At 45.2% G+C, this 12,694-nt stretch overlaps 1 protein-coding gene across 1 annotated transcript in view; it reads left to right on the plus strand.

The window, feature by feature from the left end:
- Positions 1-12,694, plus strand: part of LOC149313376 (uncharacterized) — a 50,773-nt gene that overhangs the window by 22,816 nt on the left and 15,263 nt on the right. The window contains exons 10-11 of the mRNA XM_089519009.1: positions 557-709; positions 3,720-3,834. Of these exons, the coding sequence (XP_089375135.1) occupies positions 557-709; positions 3,720-3,834 (268 nt within the window). The remainder of the gene's footprint in view (positions 1-556; positions 710-3,719; positions 3,835-12,694) is intronic.

Here is a 12,694-nt window from a genome sequence, read left to right on the forward strand (position 1 = left end):
GTTTAAAATAGCACCAGTGCTGTCATTCATCAGAGCTTCTCATCTGCATATGAAATAAGTTTCCATTTGAGACAATTGATATCCACTGGTATGACATCTGTATCTTTGCTTGTTCCTCTGACTGCATGTGTGAAACATGGAAGACAACAGTCCTTGGGCCATGCCAAGAATTAGATGGTCCTAAAGGAAGTGCAAAATATAGCAAGCAGATACAAATGGAACTGAATGGTTGCCTTTGCCCTTATCAATTGTAGGACTTTAACTCTGCAAAATAAATAAACAAATGAACAAACTATGAAATCTTTGGGGACAGATCACTTCCAATTTTGGGGCAGGAATATATTGCTGGTCTAAAACAGGTAGGGGGAAAGAAATAGCCTTAAAACAGACATTTGTGTTTCTGGAGATTTCTGGGGACATGATTGGCTATCTTTAGCCTGAACATATTTTTTTCTTTTACTGAACCTTTGTGGGCTACATATGGGGGAAGGAATCTTCTTTATGATGGCTAATAATTGCAAACATTTGAAATCCCTACTTTTTTCTCACTTTGCAGTAATGTAATCAAGCCCCAGCACATGGACTACCCTGCATTCTTATCCCCAGATCTAAATGTTACCATTGCGAATGTTGAGCTGGACCCTCCTGCAGAAATTTCAGAGCACTACCAAAGTCTTCAGAAGGCTTTGAAAGAACCACCTCGAGAAAGGCAAGGAATCAGAAAGAATGGGATTTTTTTTTCTAAATCAATGAATTCTGATTTCTGATAATGGGAATTGAGCCTCAGAAGTATTCCTTTAGACTAGGGCATGGGGAACCTTTTTGAGCCTCAGGTCCTCATTGACTTCAGGGATTACATCAGGGATTGTTTGTTAGCACCTGACACAAATGGGTGCTATTCAAAGGCTTTTTTAGAGGGATATTTTCTTCTCTCCCCTCCTCCCCCACCTAGCATTCAGGATGAATTAAATCTTTACTTATCCAGTAGTGACCTGCCTCCAGTCCAGAATCTATGGACTGTTACAGACAGCCAAAATAAAGCTGCTTCGGGTCTCTTTGGAGGTACGCTGTTTAAATGATACATGCATCCAAAGAATCCAGAAGCTGCACCAAAGCTGCACTCCAGTGCTTAGGAACAGAGTGTGGCTTTGGCGTGACCTCCGGACTCTTAGGACCCATGCATAATTTAAACAGCATAACTCCAAAGAGACCTGAAGCAGCTTTATTATGGCAGTCTGTAACAGGCCTATGTTCCTTGTGCTGCAAATTAGGATTTTAAAAAGCTTCCACTGACACCAATTTCTTTGTCAAAACACTTAAGTACAGCATAGGTTATTAGCTTTGTAAAAGGGAAATTACTGTGCTCAGGAAAGAATCAGTTAGTTTTCCCTCCAAAGCTGTGACCACCCCTCAAATGCCTTTTCCCACATTACAAATAGGCTTTTAAAAAGTCTCAGTTTGGTGTAATTTGTTTGCTTATTTTAAGCAATGTAGATCCTGGTCTTCAGGCCAATTAACAAACTGAACAATTAAATCAACAAATAGCAAAATAACCATATGAAATAACCACATAAAACACAGTAGACATATTTGGAAATATGCTTGGAACCAGGGGTGGTTTGGATTCTGATTTTTTCCCCCAATTTGCAATGCCTGTATTTACATATACATACAGAATAAGATATCTTGGTGATGGGACCCAAGTCTAAACACAAAATTCATTTATGTTTCATATATACATTATACACATAGCCTGAAGGTAAAATTATACAATATTTTTAATAATTTTGTGGATGAAACAATGTCTGCGTACACTGAACCATCAAAAAACAAAGATGCTACTATCTCAGCCACCCATGAAAATTTGTTTGGTTTTCGAAGTATTTCAGATTTCAGAATTCCAGAAAGGAAGACTCAACGTATATATTAAAATCTTTTAAAAGCCTGGGAAAATGAAATAGAGACTTTTACTCTACTAAGGACAGGGGCTACACAAATAGATCACAATATCTACCCAGTGTGGGAGGAAAAGCCTTGCCAGTGCCATGCTCTTGGAGAACTCTGTGGCTTTGGGACTGTCCCTAAAGTCCTCAACCTCCAGCAGATTTCACCCCCCACCTCCCCTTAGTCTAGGGATACAATGAGGGTGGAGGATGGAAGAGGACAGATACCAAAAAGAACCCAATGTAGTCCACTGATATGTTGGAGAAATATTTTGAGGGCTGAGACAGCAACAAGCAGATGAATAAGTACTCCAGTGCTGGGGGACAGTCTCTTATATTGATAGTGAGGACCCTGAAGCAAGAAATTCTTCCCAAGCCTGACTGTGAATGGTGCCTTTTTCAGTCCACTGATACCATCTTCAATTATTTCTGTAGCAGTGGTGTGTTTCAGGAGAGCTGGTCCCCTTGCCTTGACCGTGCCCCTCTTTATGGGTGGCCATGTGAATTAGGAGAATCCTCAATCCAAACACTTCCAGGGTGGAGGAAACTCCCAGATTAGGTAGGAATGCCTTCAGGTGGTAAGTAAGAAAGTGCAGTCGTCCTCTGGCCTGGTCGCAGGTTTACTATGGTGATGCTGAAAAGCTGTGGGGGAAACCTGTGCCACCATCTTTGAGAAAATTTTGAACTTTGTTCAGAAACTGATGAATAGCCAATGAAGCTGATGGTGAACCAGCAGAAGACAGTATAGCTTGCCTCTATTTATTCCAGGATTATGGAATTATGGACTGGTAATTCTAGAATCTTTGAAAGGGTTTAGAACCTTATCACATGTGCAAATAAGCTGGAATTACAATAAAATAATAGTGCTTCCGGAAGGGGGTTACCTTATGATGTTGTGCTGTTCTCCCATTCTCTCTCATTTAAAACACTTTCCTTTTTAATAACATAAAAAATACATTAATGACACCCTTTCTTTCTTCTGTTGTGCTATGTTTTATCTTGCAAAAGTTCAGTAGTGATTGTATGACAATTTGGAGTTGTCAGAGTTGGTCAGTGGGTGTGCTGTGAATGGGGGAACACCAGTCCACCTCCAGTGATCATGGGAGAAAAAGAAGGGACAGGATTTTCAGTTTGATACTGTATGCCAGTGGAAGCTCTCTCCTCCAGTACTGCTTCCACCATGGAAGGACCACAATGCAAAGTTCAGGTGCCTTCTTTGATAGACCAAGTCCCATATCCTCCAATATTTCACAGATGATAAACAGGACACATGCAGTCAAGGAACATCAGAGTGTTGTCAAAATGGCAAAAGTTAGGAAGGACAGACAGATAGGAAAGGCTGCAGCGATTCCCTAAATCTTTCTACTTCTTCTTCCTTTATAGAAAAACCCATTGCCAAATGACTGCTCCCTTCTCCCATCAGCTTTGTCAGTGAAGATAAAACTTTGCTCACTGCCCCCCCACCTCTCCTACTTTTCCAGTCCCATTTGTTATAGTGCTGTACAGCACATTATACAGCACTATTATAGACTAATCGCACTATGATGCTATTATGCCTCAGGTGAAATAATAAGGAAGGCATAGCTGTTTTAGGAAAAAATACTATTTTAACGCTAGAAGGGACTCGTGCAATAAGGCTGTTAGTTCCAAGTATTCCTATTTAATAGTATCATATATTGGATCAGAATATAATTTTGTCCTAATGACAAGGAAATGTGCATATCTAGATATTTCAGTACTTGTAAAATATGTGGTTTGGATGGATTTGCTCTTTAGGTTGGAGAGAATGAAAAAAGAATATCGGAGTTTGCCAACGTGGCCTGAGAAGGCTGAATATTTAGACCAACTGATCTTAAAAAAAGGACCAAAAACAGGAACTCCACAACCAAAGGTAATTTTTTATTAAAAGGGAGAAAACTAATGACTGAGAGCTACACAACATGTGAATAACAGTTACATACTTCTTCCTCCTAAGTTTTTAAATATATATATATTCCCCAAATGTAGCTGCAGGGATTGGACAACTATTGTCCCTTGTAGCATAAAAAGAAGTAAGGGAGATGACAGGGTGAAAAGAAATGTGGCAGCACCTCTAAGACTTTTTTATTTTTGTTTTTATTTTTGGATGAGCTTTTGTGGATATCAAGCCACTTCTTCAGTTGCAGTACACAGTGATATTAAGGCATCGTGTATAAAGTATATTTATACAGTTGTGAGAGTGGGACAGAATATAATAGGATCCAGAAATACTAACTGATCTGAAAGATCTGTAAGGTCTCTCCTAGCCCTTTGAAAATTTCGGGCAAGGCACATGAATTGCATCTTTCTGGATCTTATTACATTCCATTCCACTCCCACAACTGTATAGATACACTTTATTGACCTGAGGATTATAGGAAGTAGATTTATAGCCAAATAATAATAATAATAATAATAATAATAATAATAATTTATTTATATTTCCCACCTCTCCCAAGGATTAAGGCAGGATTACATCAGTAAAAATGATAAAATAATACAAAATAAGATCAATAAAACACTAATACTGAATCAACAGACATTCCTATTAGTTCTCTAAAATAACAATTCATCAGTTCATTAATAGTCAGGGAAGTTAGCTCAGGCTAAAACCAAAATCAGTTGATCTTAAAACTGCTGCCATGTTTCTTTCCCCCCCCCCCTCCCTCTTTTTTATACATATTTCAGAGCTAGAAGTGTTACATCTGAATTTACCTCCATTCCTTACGGTTTTTCAGGTAGTTTTTACTAAATACTCAAACTGAATCATAACAGCACAAATGGCATTTGTGTGATAGGTGTTCTTTGGACTGAAACTAGCAAAGATGGTGGTTTTGATATCAAAACCTTGATACAGATTGTGACCAATTTCTTTCAGGAAGTGTCTCACCTGGACGTTATCACATGGGAGAAATTTCTCTTAATTTTGAATGAAAAGAAAGTGGAGCCAGAACGCATTCACATGAATTTGCTAGTTCAGCAAATACACTGGTACCCCGGGTTACGAAATTAATTCGTTCCGCTATTCCTTTCGTAAGCCGAAAATTTCGTAACCCGAAGCGCTTTTCCCATTGAAAATAACTAATGCGTTCCATGACCTCAGACTGAACCTGCAAGTCAAAACAAAGTCACAATAGAGGCCTATTAAGCTAAGTACCCTACAATACAATGTAATACAAAGTTGCCTGAGGCACTAAAGAGCTTAACAATGACTGGCAGGTCCATTCTAAACTTTCTAAGGATCTTAACAATGACTGGCAGGTCCATTCTAAACTTTCTAATGATCTTAACAATGACTGACAGGTCCATTCTAAACTTTCTAATGATCTTAACAATGACTGACAGGTCCATTCTAAACTTTCTAAAGGATAAAGAAAAAAAGTTTTTTTCTCTCTTTGATGGTTCTGGCATCTCAGAGTCAGGCAGGAGGAGGAGGATGAGCTCTCAAATCATCACACCCATGACCAAAGCACCCCAAATCTAAAAAAGCAACCCCATGGTCACACTCTCTGGCCCAAACTTGCAAAAGTCCCACCCCACACTTTGAAAACATCACAGCCATGACCAAACCACCCCAGAACCCAAACTCAAAGGCCAGAACCCCCAAATCTGAAAATGCCACCCCAAAGTCACACTCTCTGGCCCACATCAAATCAAGGCCAAACTTGCAAAAATCGATGCCCACACTTTGAAAACATCACAGCCATGACCAAACCACCCCAGAACCCAAACTCAAAGGCCAGAAACCCCAAATCTGAACATGCCACCCCAAAGTCACACTCTCTGGCCCACATCAAATCAAGGCCAAACTTGCAAAAATCGATGCCCACACTTTGAAAACATCACAGCCATGACCAAACCACCCCAGAACCCAAACTCAAAGGCCAGAAACCCCAAATCTGAACATGCCACCCCAAAGTCACACTCTCTGGCCCACATCAAATCAAGGCCAAACTTGCAAAAATCGATGCCCACACTTTGAAAACATCACAGCCATGACCAAACCACCCCAGAACCCAAACTCAAAGGCCAGAAACCCCAAATCTGAACATGCCACCCCAAAGTCACACTCTCTGGCCCACATCAAATCAAGGCCAAACTTGCAAAAATCGATGCCCACACTTTGAAAACATCACAGCCATGACCAAACCACCCCAGAACCCAAACTCAAAGGCCAGAAACCCCAAATCTGAACATGCCACCCCAAGGTCACACTCTCTGGCCCACATCAAATCAAGGCCAAACACATCTCACACTTTGAAAACATCACACCCATGACCATGCCACCCCAGAACCCAAACTCAAAGGCCAGAAACCCCAAATCTGAACATGCCACCCCAAGGTCACACTCTCTGGCCCACATCAAATCAGGGCCAAACATGCAAACCTCACATCTCACACTTTGAAATCATCACACCCATAACCATGCCACCCCAGAACCCAAACTCAAAGGCCAGAAACCCCAAATCTGAACATGCCACCCCAAGGTCACACTCTCTGGCCCACATCAAATCAAGGCCAAACACATCTCACACTTTGAAATCATCACACCCATGACCATGCCACCCCAGAACCCAAACTCAAAGGCCAGAAACCCCAAATCTGAACATGCCACCCCAAGGTCACACTCTCTGGCCCACATCAAATCAGGGCCAAACATGCAAACCTCACATCTCACACTTTGAAATCATCACACCCATAACCATGCCACCCCAGAACCCAAACTCAAAGGCCAGAAACCCCAAATCTGAACATGCCACCCCAAGGTCACACTCTCTGGCCCACATCAAATCAGGGCCAAACATGCAAACCTCACATCTCACACTTTGAAATCATCACACCCATGACCATGCCACCCCAGAACCCAAACTCAAAGGCCAGAAACCCCAAATCTGAACATGCCACCCCAAGGTCACACTCTCTGGCCCACATCAAATCAGGGCCAAACATGCAAACCTCACATCTCACACTTTGAAATCATCACACCCATGACCATGCCACCCCAGAACCCAAACTCAAAGGCCAGAAACCCCAAATCTGAACATGCCACCCCAAGGTCACACTCTCTGGCCCACATCAAATCAGGGCCAAACATGCAAACCTCACATCTCACACTTTGAAATCATCACACCCATGACCATGCCACCCCAGAACCCAAACTCAAAGGCCAGAAACCCCAAATCTGAACATGCATCCCCATGGTAAGGCCCATTCTAAAGGATAAAGAAAAAAAGTGTTGCTGGTCTTGGCATCTCAGAGTGAGGCAGGGGAAGGAGGAGGAGGAGCTGCTCTCAAATCATCACAGCCATGACCAAAGCAACCACAAATCTAAAAAAGGAACCCCATGGTCACACTCTCTGGCCCACATCAAATCAAGGCCAAACACATCCCACACTCTCAAATCATCACACCCATGACCATGCCACCCCAGAACCCAAACCCAAAGGCCAGAAACCCCAAATCTGAACATGCCACCCCATGGTCACACTCTCTGGCCCACATCAAATCAAGGCCAAACATGCAAACCTCACATCCCACACTCTCAAATCATCACACCCATGACCATACAGTACAAAAGTGTTTTTCTTATCTTTGCTGGTCTTGGCATCTGGTCCTGGCATCTCGGAGTGAGGCAGGAGGAGGAGGAGGAGGAGAGGGGCAGCCCAAAAAGCCAAATTTAAACCAATTCAAGCAATTTAACCACTTCAGCCAATTCAAGCAATTTCACCACTTCAGCCAATTTAGCCAATTCAAGCAATTTAACCAATTCAGCCAATTTAGCCAATTCAAGCAATTTAACCAATTCAGCCAATTTAGCCAATGCCACCAATTTAACAAAGTTAACCATTTTTTTAAAAAGAATTTGGTGTTTTTTTTAAGGGTCACCTTTTTTTTAAGGGTCACCTTTTGCCTTCTTGGAAGACGGTTCTCCCGCTCTAGGGAAGAACTGGTCCAAGGATGTCTGCTTTTGCCGGCCCTTAAGCAGGTTCTTAAAATGGCTAAGGCAGACATTATCAAAATGGGCAATGGCATGGCTGGTGAGCACCTGCTCAGGGTGGTGCTTCTCCACAAAGGAAGCCACATTGTGGAATTGCCGCAAAATGTCTTTAATTTCTGCCGTTGGCAGAGATGCCCCCGCAGCCTCCTCCTCCTGGCCCCTGTCGAAATGGAGCACGTCTTCATCCACGGCCGAGTGTTGCATCGCCGCCAAGGCCTTCAGGTCCTCTGTTGTCAGGTCCTCGTTGTGCTCCTCGATGAGTTCCTCCACGTCCTCGTTGTCCACGTCGAGTCCCAGGGACCTCGCGATGGAGACGATCTCGTGCACCTCTTCCTCTTCACCTGGCTCAGCACCCTCGGACTGTGACCCTTCCAAGGAAGAAGCATCAGGCCACAGCTTCCTCCACGCAGCAATCAGGTTGCGCCTGGTGATCGCCTGCCAGGCCAAGTCCACCATCTTTAAGCACACCACGATGTCAAAATGCTGCTTCCAGAACTCACGAAGGGTCAGCTGTGTGCTCTCGGTCACATCGAAGCAACGCTTGAAGAGGTGCTTGGTGTACAGCTTCTTGAAGTTGGCGATCACCTGCTGGTCCATGGGTTGCAAGAGGGAGGTCGTGTTGGGTGGCAGAAACTGGACCTTGATGAAGGAGAACTCCGCGAGGATGTCCTTCTCCAGGCCATGCGGGTGCGCAGGAGCATTGTCCAAGAGGAGGAGGCACTTCAGGGGCAAATCTTCTTCCTCCAGGTACCGCTTCACTGTCGGGGCGAAGACACTGTTGATCCACTCGACGAAAAGGAGGCGTGTCACCCATGCGCGGCCATTGGAGCGCCACATCACTGGCAACCTGTCCTTCTGGATGTTGTGTGCCTTGAACGCCCTGGGATTCTCGGAGTGGTACACCAACAGGGGCTTGACCTTACAGTCCCCGCTGGCATTGGCACACAACGCAAGTGTGAAGCGGTCCTTCATTGGCTTGTGGCCTGGCTGTCTCCTCTCCTCCTGGGTGATGTAGGTGCGGCGAGGCATCTTCTTCCAGAAGAGGCCCGTCTCGTCGCAGTTGAAGACTTGCTGCGGGACGTAGCCTTCCTCCTCCACCATGGCCTTGAACGCGACGACGAATGCTTCAGCGGCCTGGTGGTCTGCGCTGGACGCCTCGCCGTGACGGACGACAGAGTGGATCCCGGTCCTCCTCTTGAACCTGTCGAACCAGCCACGTGATGCTTTGAAGTCCGGGGTGGCTGGCTCCTCCTGCGAAGAAGTTCCTTCGCCTGCCTCCTTGCTGGCCAGGTCTTCGTAGATGGCGGTGGCCTTCTCGCAGATGACCGAGGTGGTCACAGTGTCCCCGACTCGCTCCTTTTCCTTGATCCAGAGGAGAAGCAGGCGCTCCATCTCCTCATGCTTCGGTGTCCTCTGCTTGGCGATGGTCGTCACGCCTTTCGCTGGAGCCACAACAGCTCTGATGGCCTCCTTCTGCTTGAGGACAGTGCCAATCGTCGATGGGTTGCGTCCATACTCCTTGGCAATGTCCACCAAGCGCACGCCCCTCTCGTGCTTGGCAATGATGTCCTTCTTGTCCTCCAAGGACAAGGGAGCCCTCTTCTTCTTCTCACCGCTTGGCTTGGGAGCCATACTGTAGCTCAAGCCTAAAAAGGACAAAAGGAACAGGCACTGAGCAAAAGCCACAATTGGAAACCACCCCCACCCCCATGGTCACACTCTCTGGCCCAAACTTGCAAAAGTCCCACCCCACACTCTCAAATCATCACAGCCATGGCCAAAGCACACAAGAACACAAGCCCATAGGCCAGAAACCCAAAATCTGAAAATGCAACCCTATGGTGAGAGTCTCTGGCCACATGTGACCATAGCCAAAGTGTTAAAAGTCTCACACCACACTTTGAAAACAGCACAGCCATGAAGAAATCAAAGCAGCAAATGAAGCCCATCATCCACACATGAGAGCATGTTACCCAAACAGCAAAAAAACCCCAAAAAAGCAACCCAGCAGCTCTAACCCATCATCCACACATCAGAGCATGCCACACTAACAGCAAAAACCCCCCAAAAAAGCAACCCAGCAGCTCTAACCCATCATCCACACATCAGAGCATGCCACACTAACAGCAAAAACCCCCCAAAAAAGCAACCCAGCAGCTCTAACCCATCATCCACACATCAGAGCATGCCACACTAACAGCAAAAACCCCCCAAAAAAGCAACCCAGCAGCTCTAACCCATCATCCACACATCAGAGCATGTTACCCAAACAGCAAAAACCCCCCAAAAAAGCAACCCAGCAGCTCTAACCCATCATCCACACATCAGAGCATGCCACACTAACAGCAAAAACCCCCCAAAAAAGCAACCCAGCAGCTCTAACCCATCATCCACACATCAGAGCATGCCACACTAACAGCAAAAACCCCCCAAAAAAGCAACCCAGCAGCTCTAACCCATCATCCACACATCAGAGCATGCCACACTAACAGCAAAAACCCCCCAAAAAAGCAACCCAGCAGCTCTAACCCATCATCCACACATCAGAGCATGTTACCCAAACAGCAAAAACCCCCCAAAAAAGCAACCCAGCAGCTCTAACCCATCATCCACACATGAGAGCATGTTACCCAAACAGCAAAAACCCCCCAAAAAAGCAACCCAGCAGCTCTAACCCATCATCCACACATCAGAGCATGCCACACTAACAGCAAAAACCCCCCAAAAAAGCAACCCAGCAGCTCTAACCCATCATCCACACATCAGAGCATGCCACACTAACAGCAAAAACCCCCCAAAAAAGCAACCCAGCAGCTCTAACCCATCATCCACACATCAGAGCATGCCACACTAACAGCAAAAACCCCCCAAAAAAGCAACCCAGCAGCTCTAACCCATCATCCACACATCAGAGCATGTTACCCAAACAGCAAAAAACCCCCAAAAAAGCAACCCAGCAGCTCTAACCCATCATCCACACATGAGAGCATGTTACCCAAACAGCAAAAACCCCCCAAAAAAGCAACCCAGCAGCTCTAACCCATCATCCACACATGAGAGCATGTTACCCAAACAGCAAAAAACCCCCAAAAAAGCAACCCAGCAGCTCTAACCCATCATCCACACATCAGAGCATGTTACCCAAACAGCAAAAAAACCCCAAAAATGCAACCCAGCAGCTCTAACCCATCATCCACACATGAGAGCATGTTACCCAAACAGCAAAAAACCCCCAAAAAAGCAACCCAGCAGCTCTAACCCATCATCCACACATGAGAGCATGTTACCCAAACAGCAAAAACCCCCCAAAAAAGCAACCCAGCAGCTCTAACCCATCATCCACACATCAGAGCATGTTACCCAAACAGCAAAAAACCCCCAAAAATGCAACCCAGCAGCTCTAACCCATCATCCACACATCAGAGCATGTTACCCAAACAGCAAAAACCCCCCAAAAAAGCAACCCAGCAGCTCTAACCCATCATCCACACATGAGAGCATGTTACCCAAACAGCAAAAAACCCCCAAAAATGCAACCCAGCAGCTCTAACCCATCATCCACACATGAGAGCATGTTACCCAAACAGCAAAAACCCCCCAAAAAAGCAACCCAGCAGCTCTAACCCATCATCCACACATCAGAGCATGTTACCCAAACAGCAAAAAACCCCCAAAAATGCAACCCAGCAGCTCTAACCCATCATCCACACATCAGAGCATGTTACCCAAACAGCAAAAAACCCCCAAAAAAGCAACCCAGCAGCTCTAACCCATCATCCACACATCAGAGCATGTTACCCAAACAGCAAAAAACCCCCAAAAATGCAACCCAGCAGCTCTAACCCATCATCCACACATCAGAGCATGTTACCCAAACAGCAAAAAAACCCCAAAAATGCAACCCAGCAGCTCTAGCCCATCATCCACAAATCTGAACATGCCAGTAGTGTAGCAAAACCCACAATCCACACTTTGAAAACACCAAAAAAATAAAAAAAAAAATAAAAATTAAAAAAAAATTAAAAAAATTAAAAAAAAAAAAACAGCACCCCAGCACCCCAGAGCAAAAGCATGGTCACACTGTCTCAGCCCACCCCACCCCACAAGAAGAAGGTAAAAATCCATCGACCTACCTGTAGAGAAATTCCTGATGGCCGGTCTTGATCCGAAGATACACCTGGCAAAGGCAGCAAAAGTCCAAAGCCAGGCAAAGTCCGAACCGCAAGTGAACCCAAGAGTCAGAGCTCAAAATATCAACTCTTCCTCACACAGTCCACAGGGCCAGACAAAGGAGCAGATCGATGGAAGCCGGCTTTTGTACCTCAAGCCAGGCCACCCCCCCCAATTTCGTTAGCCAATACAGTTGATCAGCTTGATTTCGCAAGCCAATCACTGCTGCTAACGAAATTCAAAATTCGCGCCCAAGCTAACCCCTAACCCAGCCCCCTGGGTTAGCCGTTAGCCCTTTAAATCCCTGGAAAGCCTATCGCTGCAGTTTGCATCTTTTGAATTTCGCGCCGAAAAGGATTGCGTAACCCGAAGAATCTTTCGTAACCCGGGACAGCTTTTTACCAGCCGCTTTTTTCGTATCCCGAATATTTCGTAACCCGGTCCTTTCGTATCCCGGGGTACCAGTGTATACGTGAATTCGAATTGCATTCGAACTGACTTCCCATTGCTCAAAAATAGCTTGCCATTGCCCAAAATTGCATGTGATCACCTCTCACGCAAAACC

The sequence above is a fragment of the Sceloporus occidentalis genome, unplaced genomic scaffold (assembly GCF_023333645.1).
Source record: "Sceloporus occidentalis isolate IW3139 unplaced genomic scaffold, rSceOcc1.0.p SCAF_4, whole genome shotgun sequence".
NCBI lineage: Eukaryota > Metazoa > Chordata > Lepidosauria > Squamata > Phrynosomatidae > Sceloporus > Sceloporus occidentalis.